The sequence below is a fragment of the Dermochelys coriacea genome, chromosome 7, assembly GCF_009764565.3.
Source record: "Dermochelys coriacea isolate rDerCor1 chromosome 7, rDerCor1.pri.v4, whole genome shotgun sequence".
NCBI lineage: Eukaryota > Metazoa > Chordata > Testudines > Dermochelyidae > Dermochelys > Dermochelys coriacea.
This window is the reverse complement of record NC_050074.1, coordinates 112127621-112150844: the sequence shown is the minus strand read 5'-3', so window position 1 is coordinate 112150844 and position 23224 is coordinate 112127621. Positions and strand designations below refer to the sequence as shown.

Sequence of the window (23224 nt, the reverse complement as noted above, 5' to 3'; positions counted from 1 at the left end):
CTATGATCTTAGTTTCAGAGTAGCAGCGTGTTAGTCTGTATTCGCAAAAAGAAAAGGAGTACTTGTGGCACCTTAGAGACTAACCAATTTATTAGAGCATAAGCTTTCGTGAGCTACAGTAATGCATCCGATGAAGTGAGCTGTAGCTCACGAAAGCTTATGCTCTAATAAATTGGTTAGTCTCTAAGGTGCCACAAGTACTCCTTTTCTTTTTATGATCTTAGTGTATTTAAGGAGCAGAGCTCATGTCTTGAATCATAGTGTGGCAAAAACAAATCTGTTATTCAGTGCTTACAGATCTATGTGAAATCTAGGTATTAGACTGCCTCTATACTATGTTGATTCGAACCATATAACTGCTTAAGTTAGAAACTGTGTTAATACCTCAAACAAGCAAACAAAGACCAATGATTCTCTGTCCATGATATGTGTATTTTCTGATATATACCCTATAATAAAGGCAAAAAGGGATACACATTTTATTTGGAGCATTTCTCCACCCAGCCAACCTGCAGGTACAATACAAACATAAGATGTGCCTTTTGGGGGATTTTGAATCCACTGAGTGTACAGGACAAAAATATACAGGGTTGTTTTATAATGTTGAGAAAAGGGATGGTTTCATCCAAACATACTGATTCTGGCTTTGTAATATTGTTTTCTATTTCTATTATTTCACTATGATACAAATATATAAATACATCCTCTTTATCTGTATTAGGCATTCGGTAAAGATGTAAATGATGCAATCAATTTCTGAAATATAAAGAGAAAAATATTTTTAGTATTCTTCTGAAATTATGATATATATAAGGAAACCTGATGATCCTATTAGACTATTATTTAGACACTGAAGATGGTCTAAGAGAAAGAAATTGCACAGCATCCCTTCCTGCTATACATACTCAAAAAGAAGTTATCCAGTCTGTGAACTTTTTAATCTTACATGTTTACTAAGGCATATATTTTGTTGTAATGTAAATGGATTTTTACACATGGCAGTAGTGATGGCAAATTTACAATGTGTGTGTTTCTGTAATTTTAATCCTTAAAATATTTTTTAAATTACAGAAATTTGAACTTCTCATTATGGAAGACCAAAAAAGAACTGTGATGTATGGAAATACAATAATGACAATTTTAATAGTTGCCCAAATTCCTCCTCAGTTATAGGTGTGCAATCCAGTTAGCTTCAATAGGCTAAATTAATCCATGATATACCACCACTCAAATCCTACTGAGAAAGGAGGTGCCATTTGTACGTAGTCATATATCAGAACACAAATTTGTACAAGTGACATCTCTATCCTCAATTGATCTTTTCCTCGCAAGTATTTAGTTATGTCCGTTTACTTTAGTAACAAATACAAGTTTTTTTTTTACTTACTTACAAGTGTTTTACTTCTCTTAGCATGGTAGATTCAACAAAGCTAAGAGAAAGAGTTGAATTCCTTTCAATTAACACAGCTGTTTACTAAGTCCCCATTAATTACACCAATGCAAGCCTACTGACAATAATAGGGTTGCACAGGCCTCATTGATAGCATGAAATGGCTTTATTAATCAGTTAACTACACAATAATAGGCAGGATCATAGAATAAATCCTCCTTTTACAACATACCTGCAACTACTATCAGTGTTAATGGAAAATACAAAGGAAGAAAGAAAATACATATCATGTTAATTTTTAATCAGTATACTAAAATGATAAATATTTCTAAGAGAATTTTTACTATTATTTCAAATGGGTTATTCAATAAGAACCAGTAACTGTTAAAACTGCTTTCTGTTCACTGCTTCCTTAAAGTTAACCAGCCGTGTTAGGAAAAAAGATCTCAAAGCTTTCATTCAATCATAGGTAGCCTCAGAAGATGATTGGGGGCTTTATCACACCAATGCTTTATTTACACCCTTATAAAAAGGCACAAGGCAAGAAATTAACATTTTAGTCATCTGAAACTGAGTTTGAGGAACTCTATTTTCATTTGTTAGACTGTGACAGTGGGAAAATCCAAATAGCTACCCCCGGGCACCTTCTTTAAGGAACGCCTGGGGTCGGTTCAGAAGATTCTTCTGAAAAAGTAGACTTAGGAAGAGGAATTATGTCCTCAGAGAAGCACTGTGATATTTTAAAGGCAAAGGGAAATAACTGTAGGGATTTTTCTTCATTACCTCCCACCCCAGAGAAGAGAACATACAATGAGCAAGGTCTATTGGTTTTAGAACAGAGGAAGTTTGCAGCTAATATCATTTTAAGTATCTCCATTTTCAGTTACTTCAACAAAATTACCAACGAACCTGGCAACAAAGTGAAAGTTTGTTGGTGAGAAATTGTAGACTACAAATGATCATTCAGGTTGTGAAATGTTTCTTTTTTCATGGAATGGAAAGGATTTTTTAAACGCAGAAGTAAAGTTACTGGGGCGCTTGGCAGCTTTGTCCTCACTAGATTATTTCACACACTATCATCTGTCTCTTGTTCAGGATGTTAATCTTGTGCAATTTTGTTGTTCAGAGACTCTTTTACTACGAAAGGGAACTCGCTTGAAAGTGTCTAGCATTAAAGATCATAACCAACCCCTGGAAGAGTCTAAGAGAGTGCAGACCCTGCACCTTGAAAAAGAGGAGTCGTAAACATCTGACTCTCTAACCAAAGCAAGCCCAGCAACGTGGGAGTTCATAGCCAGGGCAATTCCAATCATCTTCATTAATTCCCAGCTGTTCAGACAGCCATGGCACCTGCCACCTCTATGTGCTAGTCACCTGGAGCCCAAAGGCCACTGATAGGGAAGAGCTAGGGTGACCAGATGTCCCATTTTATAGGGTCTGTCCCGATTTTTTGGTCTTTTTCTTATATAAGCTCCTATTATCCCCCAATCTTTCACACTTGCTCTCTGGTCACCCTCAGAAGAGCAAATACCCTCTTCCCCGTCTGGCTCCTGGGGAAAGCCGAAGGGACGGTAGGTGACTTGCCCAGGGTCACGCAGCAGCTCATTGGCGGAGGCGGGGAGAGAACCCAGGAGTCCGGGTTCCCAGGGGAGGGGCTGTGATCCCCCGACTCCTGGCAGAGGGCGCGCGGAGGGCAAGCTGCTCCGCGGCAGCCGCTCGCGCGAGAGCTCGGCGCTGAGGGGACGCGCTGCGTCTCCTAGCAGCAGCCGCCTTCGCCGCCCCATGGAGCCCGGCGGGGCACGCGAGCTGCGGCGGCGCCTCCCCGAACTCAGGCACCAGGCGGCCGAGTATTATCGGAGCAACGAGGTCCCGCAACGGCTGGAGGAGGCGCTCAACGCCACGTTCTACCGGCGTCCTGCCGACCTCTACGGCCACCTGGTACCTGCCGGCGGGGGGTCAGTGGGCAGGCGCCGGACTGGGGGTGGCTAATGCGCAGGCGCTGCACTACCGCTCTGTGCCCCCCCGCCTCCCCCGGCGGATCCCATAATCCCCCGCGCAAAGGGAACGCGAGCGGGTTACGGTTGAGGCTGGCAGTTCTGCTCGGGTGCAGGAGGGAGTGAGAACGAGGCTCGCTCCCCCTCCTCCTGCCCCGGCCGGGGGATGAGGCAGGTGGTCCTGGGCTGCTGTGGCATCACCCAGCGGGTGCTCCACCTGACTGACCTTCCCCGGAGATGCTGCTCGAGCCTAAGGGTACCCGCTCGCATGACATTATCGCCAGGCTTCGCTCTTTGCTATATTTCATCAAGCCCCAGCTCCTGGATTCGTGGGATTAGGGGACAATTTCAGTTTCCACCAAAAGAGTTATCAACGCTCCTGGCTGTGGAGCAAAGCTTAATAATGAGACTTAACCTGCACCCTCGCAGCCCAGAAATCAGAGGACAAAATGGCCCTTCCTTTTATTTAGCTTAAAACCGATTGGAAAACAATGTCACAGTGTGAGGCGTGGGGCATGATTTTTGAATGCTTGGGTTTGTCACTGCTGGAACGGCAGCATTAGATGGCCCCTTAAAGCTATTCAATCATGTTAAGCTAGCTCAATTGAACTAACAAGAGATTGCAAAGTATTTTCTTCTGAGACTGTAGGCAGATGCTCCTACAGCCACAACTGTTGTGCAGACCTCTGCCAAGCATCAGAAGAATGAAGATAAAGGGAGTCTGGTTAGTTTTCATGCTGCTATTAGTATTCAGATCCCTGTGGGCTTAGGTGAAATAGACAAGAATCAGGTGAGCTTTACCTTTGCTGTTCAGCAAAGCTCTGGCCAGCAGCCAAGTCAGACACTGGAACCAGTATGGCCAGTAAAATATCCACTCCATATAATAGTGGAATGGCCAACACCGTACTCTAGAAAGCTGTTTTAAAAAGGTTGCCTTCCCGTGCTTCCTCCTACATGAATGTCTCTATGATATTGAAGTCTTACATCTCAGGCATTATTCATTGCATTGTTCCATGTTGACCTCAAGTTTCATTACTCTCCATGATAAGGTGTGACCACTAGTTCCAGATTATGTTTTACTAGAAAGAAGGTAAATCAAACAAAATTTTATCACGCTTGTGATAGTTGATTTTTTTTTTAATGATACTTGTTAGTTAGGTATGCCTCTGCCTCCTCACTGCAGCTTTCCATACTATGTACCACTCTATTCACCAGGATTGCATCCACAGCTACACTGGTGTTTCTAGTTTCCAGCTGTTATGGTTCACTTTCTTTCTCATAAATCACTTTCTGGATTTGGTGATGGTTCCTCTTCTTTGCTAAGACCAGCTCTCTTTAGAAACCCACAAGATTTAGGGTGGTAGCCATGTTAGTCTGTATCAGCAAAAACAACGAGGAGTACCTCCCAAAAGAATAAATGGACACAAATTGGACAACAAGAATTATAACATTCAAAAAACAGTCAGAGAACACTTCAATCTCCCTGGACACTCAATAACAGATTTAAAAGTGGCAATTCTTCAACAAAAAAACTTCAAAAACAGACTCCAACGAGAAACTGCAGAACTGGAATTAATTTGTAAACTGGACACCATCAAATTAGGCCTGAATAAAGACTGGGAGTGGATGGGTCACTACAAAAACTAATTTCCCTATGCTGAGTTCCCCCTACTGTTACTCACATCTTCTTGTCAACTGTTTGAAATGAGTCACCCTGATTACTACTACAAATGTGATTTTTTCCTTTTGTTGATAATAGCCCACTTCCACTTTAATTGAATTGTCTCATTAGAGCCGACTCCACCACTTGGTAAGGCAACTCCCATCTTTTCATGTACTGTGTAGATATATCTGCCTACTGTATTTTCCACTCCGTGCATTTGATGAAGTGTGTTTTAGCCCACAAAAGCTTATGCCCAAATAAATTTGTTATTCTCTAAGGTGCCACAAGTACTCCTCATTGTTTCCACAAGCTTTAGTTCTTAGTCTTTTCTTTTCCCTCTTGGGCATTTACCACATTAACACAGATGAAACTCAACTGTAAATAACTAATGATTCCTCTGTGGCATTTTGACCAAGTCAGCTTTTGACATCATCTATATATATTCAGCTGAAAAAAGCTGAGAAGATTAAATGCTTCTCTTGGGCAAGAGAAGCATTCAGAAACAATCCTTTTTTCTCTATCCTCTTTCTTGAAGTCAGATCTCTCATTTGCTTTCTCTATAAACTTAGAAATATTCTTCCTCTAATTAATTTATATTATGAAGGCAAAAGTGATAAGGTGGGTGAGGTAATATCTTTTATTGGACCAACTTCTGTTGGTGAGATAGACAAGAGACCAACAAAAGTTGGTCCAATAAAAGATAATATGTCACCCACATTGCCTCTCTAATATCCTGGGACCAACATGGCTACAATCACACTACACAGAACAATGAAGGCAAAAGCAGCAGACATGATGCACTCGGCAGACATTATGTAGGCATAGCACTGCATATGAGAACCTCTTTTTGAAAGAGGGTGGCTTTTTTGAGCCTCTGGGATTGTTTGATAGTGTTTTTTTCAGAAACACTTAGAGCTTAAATGAGATCTATAACGTTTTACATCTTCAAAGTACTGTATATTAGTATTTACTTGACCAGTTAACTAATAAATTAAGAAGTATCACAGGATATTTAATGCTCCTTTAAGACCAGATCCTGTGAGTCGTCCTCCAAATGGCTTTAGCAGAGTTGTTCCTGATTAGGCTCTCTCCTCTGCCTTTTCCCCTCTGCTTTCTAGAGATGGACAGGTGCAGTCTTTTTTACATGGCTTATTCAAGGACAGAGTGCCCTATACCTGCAACATCAGCAACTCCTCAGTGGGCCGTGAGGGGCTTATTTTGTGTGTCAGTTTTAAGAGTAACTGCACCTGTATTCCTCCTCAATGGTCCACTCTAGGAATGCCCAGTCTTACATCCATCACCTGTCTCTGGGCAGGGACCCATGTTCCACACCCTTCTGACCAGGAGCTTTAAGGATGCACACCCCCTGCCAAACACTGTGATATCCTCAGCAAGCCATTCAGTATAACAGCTAGCTCCTGTGCATTGCTTTCTTTCTGAGGGCTATGAACAGTGGATTGCAGAATTAAATGTAGGCTTTGCAGAATTAAATGTTTATTTTTTTCTAATTAAGATTTTTTTGTTGATCAGTTTGCATTTTTATGATTTTTTTTATTTAACTTTTTATTTTTTTACAGCTGTGCGGGGTAGTATTCAGAATAGGGCAGTGCTGACAGTGAGGATGTAGGAAGTTCTTGTGAAACTGAGGGGCCAAAGACCCCAGGGTGGAACATGCGGGGAAAGCTTCAGTTGTTCTGGCCCCCTGCATTTGGAGCAGAGACTCCCAGCCAGGACTGGTAAGGAGGAGCATGAGCCCCAGACATGGGGAGGCTACCCCGCTGCTGAACAGTTCCTGCCTGGGAATGGCTCCCACACTTTTGGTTAGTGTGTGAGTGAATGGAGCCGTGAGAGCAGAGCTGCAGAGGGTTCCCTGCATAACTGAGGGGTCAGTGGCACTGGATCCCTGCAGGCACAAGGTGGAGGGAAGGCTGGGGTCCTGGTGAGGGAAAGCGGAGCTCAGGCCAGACTAGGGCCACGAGGCGGAGTTGTCACCCAGGGACAGAGCCACCACCATGTCTGGGGACAACAACTCCACGCCAGGACCATATCCTTCTCTACATCTTGTGTCTGCAGGTATTAGATGTCACCAACCCCACCCACTCACTCACCAGCCAGAAGTGTGGGAGCTGTTCCTGAGCAGGAATTGTTCGGCAGCAGAATGGCCTCCCCTCTAGCTGGGGGCTCATCCTCATCTTTGCAGTTCTGGCTGGTGGTCTCTGCTTCTCTAGACCAGGATAACCGTAGCCTCCCCTGCACATTGTGCAGGGATCAGGTGTCACCAGTCATGTGGCCAAGCAGGAAGCCATCTGCAGCTCTGGTGTCATGGCCCTGCTCCCTTACTACAGTGACAACAGAGCTGCAGGGCTGGCGATACCCAATCCCTGCAGGCACAAAGTGTCGGGGAGGCTGCGTTCCTGGCAGGGCAGAACAGAGTCTCTTAGCACTCCGCTGCCACAAGGGCTATTGAGGGCTCTCTGTACTGCCACAGGAGGTATTCAGCAGTGGAGTGGCCTCCCCGCTGGCTAGCACCAGCTTACTCATTCCCATGACAGCAGGGTTGCAGAGGGCTCCCTGCACTGCTGCCGGGCCAGTGACACCAGATCCCTACAGATACTCTGTCTGGTACCAATTGATATTTTTTCAGTCGATTGCAGTGTGTCAGCTGAAATGGATGTTAACTAACCGTTATTGATTAAAATTGAATCCTGCCAAGCCTAATTACAAGTTACCATGCAGCTTTTTCTCAGAGCACATTTATTCTTAGGGTAAAAGCATCACAGAGAAAAGATAAAAAACAATGAAAGTTATGACATGCTTATTAATAAACTTACCAGAAATCATCCGTCAGTCTTAGGGGTCCAGATAGGTCAACACTCTTCCAATTCCTCCCTTCCGGGTTGGTCCCCCCTTAGGATCTATGGTCCTGTCCATTTGTTGAATCAAAAGGAATGTCACAGGTGAATTCAAGTTCATTATTTTATACCAAAAACCCTTTCTTTGTTTCCTAGTCTCTGGAAAACCAAGCCTAAAGCAACATATGCAAACCACCCCAATGGGTGGTATGTCTTGGAGTTGCATATAATCCTAGGAGTAGTCAGCTCCTACTGTTTTTAAGTTTCTGGAGGAGCATTTTCCACCAAATGCATCCGATGAAGTGAGCTGTAGCTCACGAAAGCTTATGCTCTAATAAATTTGTTAGTCTCTAAGGTGCCACACGTACTCCTTTTCTTAATCATACATAAACCATTCATAAATGTAATACAGTAGTCCCTAGATATATGGCATGGGGCTGTAATATCTGTCACAATATGAACCTGAATAGAAATGAATAGTACTATATAGATTGTAAGCAGTAAGTATAAACCCAGGTTCTAGAGTGGCTCTTAAGCACACAACATAGGAATAAGAATACTGAAGTATCCTGATGAATACCAAGGCACAAAAATAGATTTACCCAAGAATGGATTTAATGCTAACATAAAATGAAAGACTTATTTACACAGAAATTGATTTTTTTAATCAAACTCTCTCTCTTCTTCAAGGCTAACTACTTCTCTAAATTTTCAAAACCTCCAGTAATATGCAAATTAATTGGAAGGAAGGTCCTTGATGGAGTTGGTCGATTGACATTAGAAGTGGAAATATTTTGCACAGTTAAAAACCATGAGAAGGTATGAGCTACATCTTATTTAGTTATATATCCTAACAGGACATTACAGAGATGCTCATCTCCACCATTGTTAATGATGGGTCATTTTAATTAATGAGACAAAATGGAGGAGTTAAATGTGATCAAGTTCCTGAATGAATTACTTTTGTAAGTCAGAATTAGCAAAACTCTGGTGAAAATTAACTATATTTGCTCTACCCTGACTATTGTACAGTATTTGCTGTTTTTGGAATAATAATGTTTTGTTTATATTTTAATTTGTGACCCACATCTGATATTACATTCATGTATGTTGTTATTTGTCATATAATTGTACCCTGGTCCTTCTCTCACAAAAACTGTCCTCTTATAGCCATAGTAACCATAAGCAAAAACTCCTCTTGACTCCAATGGTGGCAGGAGATAGCTTTTAGCATTTCTCAGACTTGGACCCTCATTTAACTCATTCTCCCTACATAACATGAGTTTTGTGTCTTGCTTTTCTTTCTTTAAAATGTCTCAATGGCACCTTTCTCAGTCTTCTTACACTGGTAATATGCTAGATGAGGCTCCAGTCCTGCAAACACTTGTGTGCTCAGTAGTCCCACTGAAGTCAACAGAATTACTCATGTGCTTAAACATATATGTATATGTGTTTGCAGGATCAGGGCTTTAGAACTGTCCCTGATCTTGGAGACAGCTCTGCTTGTATAAGCATTTTTATTTACTATACATTTATTTTCATTCGTATCTTTTGAGCTACATATCTTTCTATTCCTATTACACTACTGTATTTTAGAAAAAAAGCATGCAGTTCATGTGAATGAACAGGTTTTCATCCTGCGAGTTTAGGGCAGTGTACGTTTCACTTCATTCAAAAATATTGTTGTCTGTTCCAGAAATTCAAGACTAGTTCTGTGTACCCCTTGCATTAGCATTATTCCTCATTAGCATCCAAGGTTGTTCCATAGATGGCTGAATAGAGACACTGGATTTATGGCTTATTATAACAATCTATAACCCACTAACAGCCCCCTACCCCAAGCTACTTTTTCTTCTCCCTTCCCCTCCCCCCCCATGAATGGAGGAATGTTAATAGACCCTTCACCTTGAATGGTCCATTGAAACATGTGTTAACTATTTATGCTAAACAACCTATTCCACCTTATATTTGATGTTACACTCCCAGAACTGAAGGAAAGCTCTGTGTATGTTTAAAAGCTTCTTTCTTTCACCAAGAGAAGTTGGTCCAATAAAAGATATTACCTCACCCACCTTGTCTCTCTACTTCAGTACAGATGGTAGCTATTTACACTCTCCTAGAAGTAGAACTATGATTTACTTCATTGAAAATGCCCAGAAAAGGAGACAATTTATATATTTTTTAAAAAAAATCCAGTATGAAAATTATTTAAGGTTCATTTTGTCTAACATCCTTAATGCAATCATCCTTAGGAAATCTCTAAAGGATGCACAGTAGTTAGTGACTGATCAAAATGGAGTTCATTTTAAAGGTCACATTGTCATTATATGACACTTTTGACTGCAACAGTAGACAGCTTTTGTACCATGATTAAGGTTAAGATTCTGTCACTGATATTTTTAGTAAAAGTCAGGGACAGGTTGGTGGCAATAAACAAAAATTCATGGAAGCACACAACCTGTCCCTGACTTTTAGTAAAAGTACCTGGGTGGATAAAGGGGGACAAACAGTGCTGCTGGGGCTTTCAGCTGCTCCAACCCTGCTGCTGCTCCTGCAGCAGAGGCTGACCACTGCTGATCCAGCCCCACAGGGGCTGACCCAGTCCCAACTGCTGCTCCAGTGGGCCGGAGACTGCTGCTCCAGCAGGCCTGGGGCTGGCCGACAGCTAGCTATTCTGGGGGCTTCTGTTCCGGTGGCTCCGGGGCTGACGGCTGCTCTAGCTCTGCCCCAAAAGAGGTCATGGAGGTCCGGGAAAGTCACAGACTCCATTACCTCTGTGACAAAATTATATCCTTAACCATGATTCACCAGCATTTATACTTCTTTGATACTGTCCTTCACCCTCAGTTGTTTATGTAATTTATAGGCACATCTTCCAAAAATATTGCCAGGTAAATAACACTTACGAAACTTATTTTGACAGATGCTTATTTCAGAAGAGGAAATGGATGCAAAGTTTTGATTTTTTTTTTTTAAAGTTACCTATGGTCATCTTTTTTTAATTTTGTTTTGTACATTTGGCAATCTATTGTCAGTAATATTTGTAAAGAATTTCTATTGCCGAAAGATTTGGAAAAACACTAACTTACACAGAGATGTTTACACTTCAGCAAACCTGAAGAAGAGCTCTGAGTAAGCTTGAATTCTAGTGGTTAAAACACAAATTAGGACTCCTGAGTTCTATTCCTGGTGCTGTCACTGTTTTAGGTCCAGATTCTGCAATCTGATCCCTATCTCCATGCAGAGCCTCACTGAATTGGGATTGGATTGTGACACCATGTAGGTGTAAATTCTGTTGCCGTTGATCAGATCTGCAGGCTTGGAGCCTTATTTTGGGCTAGTCACTAAATCACTCTGAACCTTACTTTACCATCCTTTAAAATGAGTATAAAAATTATGTGACAGGAGAATTAACACATAAGTAATATTCATAAATGGTTTGAAAATCTTAGATGGAAAGCTGTAAGTTCAGAAATACGAGAAACCAAGAAAAAGCCTCAATTATGGGATCAATTAAATTGCTGGGGAGGAGGGCTATGTTTAAGCCTATATCTTTTTAATCTTTTAAAGTGATATTTCAAAGTTAGAAATGGAACAGTGTGTAAGCTTTTCACAATAATTTTGCAGAGCATTTGTTCCATTGTGGTTTCTTCTCATTCTGAAATCCTTGAAAATGCTTCACCTGAAGCAATTGATGCTGATGAGAAAGAAAGAAACGACTCTATTAATAGAGCCCTGGAATGGGTAAATGGATCACTGAATGAAATGCTCAGAGACCTGCAACCTGCTGACCAGTGTAAAGTTGATGAGCTGCTTGGGTAGGTCTTGCATATTTTTTCCACTGATTTTTACTGTAGTAAAACAAATTCTTGCAAATAATTGTGTTGTAAATAAAATAATTTGTGCAAAATCAATATTTTTTCTAATGTTGTTCCTAATTCTTTCTACACAATATTTCTGTGATATTATTGCTACTAGAAGCCTTGCACTATATTATTTCCACTGCTGTATATTTTTAATTAATATGAAGTTCATCCCAGCCTGCACAAAATCCAAATAAACCAGCATTGTGCAGAATACAAAGATGGGAATTAGGAATACACCTCCAACACACACACACACCCCTATTTTGGATTTATGACCTGGAATATCAGCCACAGTCTCCACACTGGATCCATGTAAGGAACTGATCCAATGCCCATTGAAGTCAATGGGAGTGTTTCCATTGATTTCAGTATGAGTTAGTACTGATCCAGTGGTCTTTCCCTCATCAGCTCATGGAGCTTGGGTTGCAATCTTCCTCAGCCAGCAGCTCAGCCACTGCCTCTAGTGCCTTGCAGGACATAAGTGATGTGAAAGGCCTTCCATGGGCCCTCAGCACTGAGATTAATTTCCCACATAGTGTATTTACAAATCTCTGGTTTTGATGGAGTACTCTTTCAAAATAGGCCACTCTGCGAGGATATCTAAAGCTCTTACCTTGGGATCATTATCAACCTCCTTTTGTTTCTGTTTTAAGTTTCTGATTTCTGTTTTAAGCTTCCTTGAAAAATACCTATTCTGTAATCAAGTTCATTTGTATTTTTCCATACAAACTTCTTCTGATCTTAGAGAAATTATGAAACTGTGGAGAATGGCAATATTTTTCCATTTATAATACATTTATCTTGTCTTCGGTAAGAAAAAATATAGGCTAACTTATTTTAAAACGCACCTGAAGTGCCCCAAAAGGTGTTTTGATTTTCCTAGTATCAAAAAAACCCACAGATTTAGTTGAACAGTTTTTAAAAAAATAAAATTGATGTTTGCCTTGGGAATTGTCTAATAATATTTTACATGTACAATATATAACATTTTTCATCCCAAATCATACTATAAACTGAATTTTTTTCTTCACCCAAAACCTTCTTTATGAATGGAGTCCAACATTAATAGGAGAGGGCCTACTTGGTTAAAGATTGACTGCTTTTCACTCTGGGAATGGTGGTATGACCTCTCTTCATCCTCTGCAATTGTAAGAGTTACTGGCAGCTACCTCTTGGAAGGGATCAGCTTTCTAACAGGAGCAGCTGCAGGAAGAGTAGTAGCCAGGACTTCTTTTTTACCTGTTGGAATGGAGTACATCATATACCTGACCAGTATAAACTGTTGCATTCCAAGAAAATTAGCTCTGTGGGACATGCTTAGTGGAGTGAAGCTTCACTATAGATGAAATTCATCTAATTGATGGGAGCCTGAACAAAACCATTGATTTACCACTTATATGGCCTTATTCCCACTGCACTGGGGTGAATTTCACTCTATATGTTGCTTCCATTGTATACAGCTGAAATACAGCCACTTCTAAAGCAGCAGCCATATAACCAGAGCTCAACTCTGGATAAGCAAATTAGGCCAAATTCTGACACTTTGGGGAAGTGCCATGGGATTTTTAATATCCATGCAAAGCAAATAAGTCTTCCTTTTGAGGGTCTTCTCTGTATAGAGTTCACATTATTTACCGTGGAAGGATAAAGAGCTGAGTCAACCTTGCTGAGTTTGAAGGAGTGTTTGCACTTCAAGCTGGTTGTTTAGACCACTAAGCCATCTCTGAGTTTCAATTCAATAGGATTTGAAATAGCTGAAAAATCAGGTTTAATTACTAAACAGCACTGCCATCCTCATTTGAATATGTATACTTTGCAGTTCTGTTACTTTTGTCCAGAGTTTTCAAAGTACATATCTATTAAGCCTTATAACATCCTTTTGTGACGTGTATTATTAAACCTATTTTAGAGATGGCTAGACTGAGGCACAAAGAAGTTTATTGACTTTCTCAGGTTCACATGAGGCGTCAGCAGCAGAATCATGAATAGATCTTAATTCATTTCCCAGTGTGTGCTTTTCCCACTAGCCCATGCCTGCTCCTCATCTACTTAATAATATTCTTAAGCAACTAATCATTATGCCTTTTCTTTTCCCATCAGTGAATACTTTGCAAAGAAGGTAGAAGAAGAAAAAGAAAGAAAGGAAATTGAAAGGGAAGAACAAGAAGCAGCAATTTCTGCACCTGCATGCGTTCCAGCTTTATCAGCTGTAACACCATCTGGCAAAAAAAAAGGAGTCAAATTAGGTTTTAGTTGATTTTCTTCTAATATTTCTTGCAAAATAGGTATTAATAAAGATGCTAGCATACCTTCTGTAGCTCCCCATGGGCACTGAAAGGTAGCAGTGCTTCTCTACCGTGCTTTTGTAGCAGGATTCCAGACCTCCTTCCTAGCCACTAGCTGCAGTTCCTCTCTACCAGAGCACCAGTCAGCAATGAGAATAAGTCATCTCCACTGCAAAGCTTGGGGAAGGGGGAGAAGAGAACAAAGCATGCTCAGTCAGCCACATGGGCTAGTGTAATGGAGCCTCTTTCCAGGTTGTGATTGGCCTAGTCGGAGGGGGAGGGGGTCCTCTTCTCATCCTGGGAATGAGAATGGAGGAGGATGTGGATGAAAATGATGGGGGAGGAAGTGGGAACCATAGGAATAAGCTGGAAAATGCGAGTGGAATGAAGATGGGGAGAAGAAACAATGGAGGAAGAGAAGAAAAATTGGGGAAGAATGGAGGTGAGAAGGCAAACAGTACAGAGGAAAAGGGAGAGGTCTGCGAAGAGAGGGAATCAGACAGTGAGGCAATGTGGAGAGGAAAAGCAGAAAGAATAAAAATGACAAAGGAAGGGGAAGAGAAAGTGGTATGAGCAAAGGAAAATGGGTGGTGGAGACCAAAGGTAATAAATATATGGGCAAAAGTAAGGAGAAAGAGTAGGTACATGCTACCTTCCTCACTTCCTCAGAGAAATGGTCTCCTTTCTATTATCTTGTTTCTGTGGAATTGGAGAGTGAGCCATCACCTCAGCTGCTGCTGATGCCTCATCATGTTTATCTTGTTATTGACTTCTTATTTTGTAAGATCAGTGTAATTTCTTGAGATTGTTTTATAGATGTGCACATTAATGCAAATATACATATATTGTCCAACTTAGATTATTAGTTATGCTATCCACAGTTATGTCCATCCTCAGATGTCATCTTTTGCTTTACACAGTAGTTTTAGTGGGTTTTGATACCTAACTGTCATTGACTACTTAGTTTCAGTAGTTAAAACTGATTTCTTGCTGAATGTAAAAATTGATAAATTCACACTTATTTAAGAAAGTTTTGGCTATTAGAAGTCAATGGGTGTGGCTAATGACTCACAGTGAAGTGGTAAAAAGAAAAGGAGTACTTGTGGCACCTTAGAGACTAACAAATTTATTAGAGCATAAGCTTTCGTGAGCTACAGCTCACTTCATCGGATGCATTTCCACTCTATACGGCTAAATTCAGTGCCTTGCATAATCACAGGTTTCAGAGTAGCAGCCGTGTTAGTCTGTATTCGCAAAAAGAAAAGGAGTACTTGTGGCACCTTAGAGACTAACAAATTTATTAGAGCATAAGCTTTCGTGAGCTACAGCTCACTTCATCGGATGCATGAAGTGAGCTGTAGCTCACGAAAGCTTATGCTCTAATAAATTTGTTAGTCTCTAAGGTGCCACAAGTACTCCTTTTCTTTTTGCGAATACAGACTAACACGGCTGCTACTCTGAAACCAGTGAAATGGTAGTAGATACTCAACTGCTGTTAGCTGGTTTTAGAATGTACTCTGTCTGGTTGCATGTGGCACAAAAGACCATTTCCTACACAGAGTCTTTGGAGAACAAAACAACCGTTTGCTTTAGCTTTTGATCATTCACTTACTTCATCCCTATTGGTGCTACTTTTTACCCTGTGGGTATAAGTCGTATAGAATCTATCACATACTGTAAATGTAGTTCAGGTCCTATTTTGATGAATCTTCACTTACAATACTACAAATGTACTCTGTTGCATTTGTATTTTGTTATTAAAAATTGCTCTGCAATGCTTATATGAAGGTTCAGATTTTCAAAAGAGCATGTATTTAGGAACCAAAATAAATGATAAGATTTTCAAAGGAGGTATGTTGGATGCTGAGCACTTTTAAAAAATCTAGCCCAAATTGTGAGTGTTGAACATATGAAAATCTGGTCCCTTCAGTTCATGGCTTAAGGGTGTTATATTATTCTTCTTAATGTACATATTGCTTAGCAGAAATCAGAAGGTGCACTTTGTCTCAAAGAGCTTATAATATAAAGTAGATAAATGCAGAAAATGATGAGAACTAGAAAGGAAGGGAGGGATGATGTTTACAACAAATAAAGAACATGCAAAACATGCTTTGTGTATGGAGTTTGAAAGATCAGATTATTACATCTAAATACAGAGAAGGGCAAAAGATAAGTTCTAGAAATCAGTGGTTAAAAGGTAGCTGAAGGAAGTGAATTTTGAAGGATTTAAAATCAGGAGGTAGAATGCATTGTGCAGTTGGAGATCAAGATAATCCCAAGTGATGAGAACTGCAAGATGCAACAAAAAATGGATTGATTAATTGAAATAAACATCAAATTAATCCTTAAAATCATAGTATATCAATTAATATGCATAACATTTAAATGGCAATATTTTACTTATTTGTAGGATGCTGATATTTTAGGTACACAACTGAATTTTAAACCAATAAAACATTTAGTAAATATTCTTAATCACTTTAGGGAAGAAGTGTTCTGTTGCAGAGAAACCAATCCCACCTGCAGAACCCATTGAACCAGTGCTCTGTGGCAGCATAGCCATTGGAGGATTATCACTTGCTGTTGCTAAAACTGGTGCCACCATTAACAACACACCTTTGTATTTACATCTTGCATTGATGAAACATGATCAGGTAATTGACAATATATTTTTTTTCATTTTGTCTCAGCTGTAGTCACTGTTCCAGAGTTGTGTACTTCAGGAATGTTCAGTGAAAAGCTGTATAGTTTGATACCCATTGTCAGATGACTCCTTATATGACACAATCCAAAACTCATTGAGGTCAATGGAGGAAATCTTTCCACTCACTTCATTGGGCTTTGGATCACGTCTGTAATGAAAATAAACAAGAACACACTTGGCTAAACAATAAGAGTTAAACAGTCTTATTTTCACATGGCTTTCTCAATTTCAGGATTTGCCTAAGGAATTGACTGTGCCACTACCAATGGTCACTCTGTTGAGCTGTGGAAAATCATCATCTGGAAAACTGAAGTTAATGAAGGAAGTGATGCTTATACCACCCACAGAGTTAACAGTTAAACAAGTACTGTATGCTACTATTTTTACTTTAATTTTATGACATCATAATTTGTTGACCTCATACCTTTTAGTTACAGTCCTGAGACAGTGATTTTTTTATTTCTGTTTATGGGTGAGGTCAGAGTTTCTTTAACAAAATGTTATTGCAGAACTGAATAGTTAGAACATGGAATGTTTTATATTGCAGATCTCCAAATATAAAGCGTGTGTGTTTCATGTTGTGTGTGTGTGTGTGTGTGTGTGTATATAAATCTCTCCTCTGCTTTTTCCACCAAATGCATCCGATGAAGTGAGCTGTAGCTCACGAAAGCTTATGCTCTAATAAATTTGTTAGTCTCTAAGGTGCCACGGGTACTCCTTTTCTTTTTAGTGGATCACAGGAATCAATTCAATTAAAAGCAGCAGCAGAGTTTTGTAATACTTTGGAAGCATATAATAGGCTTGTATAAAATGCATAATATAATTGGTATAATAGGCTTGCCATTTATAGGTAATAAATCATATCATTCAGTGTATAGCACACAGTAAAAGGATGACCACAAGAAAAGTACACAATAAGATATAAAAATCTTTGGGAACAAATTGTTTTTAAAATGAAGGGAACGCAAAGAGGAACAAAAACCCATTAAAGGGGCAGGAAGGGTGGATAAGGGCAGGCTGGGTCAACACCTTATTTGCTTAACTGTATGTGGCATTAAAGAATGTATCTGCACAAGATGCCTACATTAAAGCTGTACTCTGTTTTGTATGCCAATGACCTGAACAAAGTAGCTGAGCTTTACTCTTATTGTTTATAATTGTCACTGTAACCTATTGATGGAGTTAGAGACATTGTTCCTTTCAAAGACATAATGCCTCCTGGGTGCTTGAGGGGGGGAGCAATGAGAGATTCTTTGCTACAACATGCAGTAGCAAGAATAGCGTGACCCCTGTGTAGTTATGTTATTGACTGTGACCTCTGCCTGCACTAGTGCACCTATGTAGGCATGATTAACATAATATGAAGGCATATGATTTATGAAGGGAGGGTTAATCTTTTCCTTATTCAGTTGAAGTGGAAAGATGGTCTTGTGGTTAAGCAGTAGACTAGGACTGAAGATTGGAGTTCATTTCTGACTGCCAGAGCCTTCCTGTGTGAGCTTAACCTCTTTGTTCCTCCATTCCTTGCTTGTAAAATGGAGATCACAATACTTTCCTACTTCACGGAGTTGTGGAAGATAAATACATAAGTGTTTCTAAGGTGCTTAGATGCTAATCTCCTAGGGCTTGTCTGCAAAAAAGACGCTCAGAAAATTTAATCCAAATTAACTAAAAGTGTGAATTTAAAGTAGGTTAGTTAAACTGCATTAAAACCCTGGGTGGACACTTTGATTCAGAAAGAAAGTGGCCTTAATTCACTTTAGCACAATTCACTTTGGAAGTGAATTACTCTAAAACAAATTAAGACCATTTTAATTCTGAATAAGAGTGTCCACCCAGGGGTTCCATGCAGTTTAATCCATTTTAAAAGTTAATTCAAATTAATTTACTAGAGTATCGCTGTATAGACAAGCCCTTACATAGATAGATCTAGGGAGGTGCTGATTAGTAGGTATGGGCAGTTATACAGATGATATTTGGTCCCTGAATATCATCTTCCCAACAGGCTTGTGATTCTATCCACTGGGGACGACTCCTCCCAGCACATCCCCTTAGTTGAAGTTATATATTAGGAGTTGGAGCATAGACAGGTAGCCTTCTTTCCTGGTGCCTGCATCACTTTTTGAGTTTTGGGGCAGTCATCTAGCTTTCCCCCTCCTCTTAGATCCTAAGGGGGCAGACCAATGTGTCTGCTGGTTGTTAATTTAGGTAGGGTTCTTCTTAAGGTTCTGCTTACTTCCATTCAGCAAGACAAGGAATCATTGGTCCTAGCTCCACTGCTACTGGCCCTCTAGCACTGGAGAAGCTTGACCAAATCAGAAGGCCATGGATAGTTTGTGATTTGTGTTTGTGCTAATCAAACCTACAGAATAACAATTTGCACTGGAATGTGTGCATTAGGATCTATGTTTTTTTTAAATAAAATAATTTTCTCATGTTTTAATTTACATTCTTAATACAAAATAATAATTCTGTTTTGGATGACTATTGTTATTTAATTTAAAGGGTACTGAAAGGCTTCTGGAGATTCAGAAACAAATGATGAGGTTGCTGGATCCTGTAGTCAAAGGGGTAAGATAAAAAATAATCCTAATTTAATAACCTGTGGAGTTAATACTGTTGATATGCTTCATATGGCCTCTCTAATACTGAACATAAGATTTATTATTTGACATTCATATCTGTCACCTGTGTATATTGGAAAAATGGGCCTTGTATCAGTTTTTTGGCATTAGGGTGACCAGACTTCCTGATATTATGAGCCCCGATATTAGGGGCTTTGTCTTATATACGCAACTATCCCTTCCCCGCTTCCCCCTGAAAAAAAAAGTGTCCTCATTTTTCACACTTGCTATCTGGTCACCCTACGCACAATATAGTAAATGCATTTATTTCACACACCCACATATTATACACACATTATAGCAGAGCAATAGCTCTACTATAGTTAAGATTAAGGCCAGCTTTCTGTTTAAAGCTTGATTGTTCTAAGTGCCCTAAAATCTGTAGGGTAATTAGATTGCCTTGAAATATGGTTTGCTTAATGGGGTGGTGAGGTAAGGTCAGTGACCCAAATTTGGAACCATTTAACAAAGGTTTTTCCGAGATACAGTTCCAAGAAAGTACAAACAAAAAATAGTGTTTTATGAAGTTCACAGATTCTAGCAATTTTGAAGTTTGAAATCCACCCTAGGCAGAAATCTAAGCATGAACTGTAAATAGTTGTGAAAAATCTGCTTCTGTCAAGGGTGCTTTTTGCGATATATAATCTAAGTGTAGCAGAGTACTCAGAAGGTGCTGTGACTATTTTTGAAAAGAAAATAAATTACACATGTGAGTGCTCACTGGGAGGGAAGGGGTGATGGGTGCAAGAGTAAGTGGTAACAAGGGAAGAGTGTTTTGGTTCTTCAGTCAGGGATGGGAGTATTACGGGGAGGGGAGATAAATGGAAATGGGTAAAGGGAAGGGAAGAGGGCTTGGGGACTCAACTAAAGAGGAGAGGGCCGGAACTGGGAGATGGGAAGGGAAAAGACAGGAGGGAGAATATGGAGGGGGTAGCAGAGGAAGTTGGGGTTTTAGGGAACTGGGGACTTGTCAGTCCTTCTGTGTACATGCTGGACTATAGTGGAGCTCTACACCATTGCTGGCTGTGTATTCTGGGATCTGGAGGCCCCTGCTTGTCTTTAGGTGTATGAGCTCGTCTCCGTGAAATCCAGAAAATGAGTAATTAACATACACCTCACCTCTGTGTGGAGTGGGTGTGGATGGGCAGGGCAAGCCAGACCGTTTGGTGGAAGGAGCCTGGTTTGGAGGAGGGTTGGATTGGGAGGAGTTGGGGCATGGTTGGGGAAGCCTGACTGAAACTGTCAAGGTTTGGGGACGTAGACCATGGATGAGTTTTCTATGTCCGGGCTTGGTAGCAACTACACATTGCAAACATTTCAAAACACAACAGTATCCCTATTTCACAACAATAAAATGGACAGAATGGGGGAGGAGCTATGAAGAATCACATTGCAACTATGTGATCTAGTGGGAAGACTACTGAACTGGGACTGTTCCTAGCTCTTCCACTGACCTGCTGGGAGACTGTGGGCAAGTCACTTCACCTCTCAATGTCCCATCTGTAAAATGAGGATAATGACGTAAAGTTCTTTGAAGTATAGTGATGAAAAGCACTATGTAAAACTAGGAGTTTTTAATTATTACCTAGCCACAGAAGCATATCCATTACAAACCTAGGTGAAAACTACAACTGTCTGAATGAACACAAACATCTACCAGCAAACCCCTTTCTCCAGATCATTTACCAATCCTTTTCAACTTACTCATAAATGATCTGGAGAAAGGGGTAAACAGTGAGGTGGCAAAGTTTGCAGATGGTACTAAACAGCTCAAGATAGTTAAGACCAAGCAAACGGTGAAGAACTTCAAAAAGATCTCACAAAACTAAGTAATTGGGCAACAAAATGGCAAATGAAATTTCATGCGGATAAATGTAAAGTAATGCACATTGGAAAAAATAACCCCAACTGTACATACAATATGATGGGGGCTAATTTAGCTACAGCTAATCAGGAGAAAGATCTTGGAGTCATCGTGGATAGTTCTCTGAAGACGTCCACGCAGTGTGCAGCGGCAGTCAAAAAAGCAAACAGGATGTTAGGAATCATTTAAAGAGGGATAGAGAATAAGACGGAGAATATATTATTGCCCTTATATAAATCCATGGTATGCCCACATCTTGAATAATGCATACAGATGTGGCATTAGAAAAGGTTCAGAAAAGGGCAACTAAAATGATTAGGGGTTTGGAACGGGTCCCATATGAGGAGAGATTAAAGAGGCTAGGACTTTTCATCTTGAAAAAGAGGAGACTAAGGGGGATATGATAGAGGTATAGAAAATCGTGAGTGGTGTGGAGAAAGTGAATAAGGAAAAGTTATTTACTTGTTCCCATAATATAAGAACTGGGGGCCACCAAATGAAATTAATGGGTAACAGGTTTAAAACAAATAAAAGGAAGTTCTTCTTCACTCAGCGCACAGTCAACCTGTGAAACTCCTTGCCTGAGGAGGTTGTGAAGGCTAGGACTATAGCAGGATTTAAAAGAGATCTGGATCAATTCATGGAGGTTAAGTCCATTAATGGCCAGGATGACTAAGGAATGGTTTCCCTAGCCTCTGTTTGTCAGAGGGAAGAGATGGATGGCAGGAGAGAGATCACTAGATCATTACCTGTTAGGTTCACTCCCTCTGGGGCACCTGGCATTGGCCACTGTCAGTAGACAGGATAGTGGGCTGGATGGACCTTTGGTCTGACCCAGTATAGCCGTTCTTATGTTCTTAAACATTTCTCTTTGTTTTTAAAAAAAATTAGAAAATGGCAATAAACTTTGTTAACACAGAGGTAAGGTTTCTTGATGATATCTTGTGCACTTCCAGAACATCGAGTTCATCAAAACTCAAACATCTGAAAGCCAGGAAATAAGAGTTCAGGTAAATGCTCATGCAGCCTTAACTCTACTCTCTCTGAGTGGGTGCCCATAATACACACACTCCCAAGCGCTACTTGGACTTGCCCTATGCTCAAACACACAGCCTACTCCCCTGACAGAGTATCACAGTTGTCAAATTTTACAGCTCCTTCACACTTGCACATAAGATACCACCTAAACCTATATTTTCCCCTACCCAACATTAAAGCCACAGAGTTCTTTCATATCCCATCTTTCTACTGTCAATACCCATGGCAAGAAGTGCCCTACTACTGACACAACCTACACAATTCAGTATTGAAATGATGCAGATTGGAATCTCAAGGTACCCATAAATCTCTCTCCTTTGACAACATACATGAGGGGACTCAGACCCAGATCTCTTCGTATCAAAATCACAGCTCTTCCAAGCTACTCCATTTTATTCTTCCAGCATTTAGTGCAGCTACACTACACAGTGAACCCAGCTGGAGTGCATACAGATAATTTCCAGTGGTTATTGCCAGCTCTAGGGGGCATTTATCTTAATTCTGTATTTCCTTGTTTTCAGAAGTTTTAGTTTCACTGCACTTGACATTCTGGAAGGGCATGAGCCAGGCAACCTGAAGTGCATTAACAATGTCTTTTGCCATTTCTCTCTCTCACTCACACACACACACACACCCCATTTGGTAACATTGAACTTTAATCAGAAATGTAGAATAGAACATTTTCACAACACGAGACAACCAGTTATTCCATTATCCTTACAAGAAGAACTGCAATAAGAAGAAACCACATTCAGGCATAAGTACAATGTAAAAGAAATGACCCTGCTCCTGCAAAGGCACGTTTAACTTTACACACAAACTAGTTATACTAAAGCCAGTAGGATTATTGACAAAGTGTGTAAAGTTAAGTGTGTGCATACATTTTTGCATGATTGGGGCCCTAGTTATTCTTCATGTGCATAGTCAGTCCAGATCCACACTTT

General features: G+C 40.2%; 1 protein-coding gene and 1 long non-coding RNA gene across 2 annotated transcripts in view; one reads left to right on the top strand and one right to left on the bottom strand.

Annotated features, from left to right (window-relative positions):
• Nucleotides 1–473: 473 nt before the first annotated feature.
• On the bottom strand, nucleotides 474–14652 carry LOC119858917. The gene is made up of 4 exons (XR_005294052.2): nucleotides 14075–14652; nucleotides 12847–13004; nucleotides 7879–7970; nucleotides 474–756 (listed from the first exon to the last, which is right to left on the bottom strand). It is a non-coding gene; the product is annotated as an uncharacterized LOC119858917 (long non-coding RNA).
• Nucleotides 3140–23224, top strand: part of ENO4 (enolase 4) — a 33562-nt gene continuing 13477 nt past the window's right edge. The window contains exons 1-7 of the mRNA XM_038410460.2: nucleotides 3140–3328; nucleotides 8590–8718; nucleotides 11527–11717; nucleotides 13866–14011; nucleotides 16535–16704; nucleotides 16987–17118; nucleotides 19260–19325. Coding sequence (XP_038266388.1) covers nucleotides 3173–3328; nucleotides 8590–8718; nucleotides 11527–11717; nucleotides 13866–14011; nucleotides 16535–16704; nucleotides 16987–17118; nucleotides 19260–19325 — 990 coding nt within the window. The 5' untranslated portion in view covers nucleotides 3140–3172. The remainder of the gene's footprint in view (nucleotides 3329–8589; nucleotides 8719–11526; nucleotides 11718–13865; nucleotides 14012–16534; nucleotides 16705–16986; nucleotides 17119–19259; nucleotides 19326–23224) is intronic.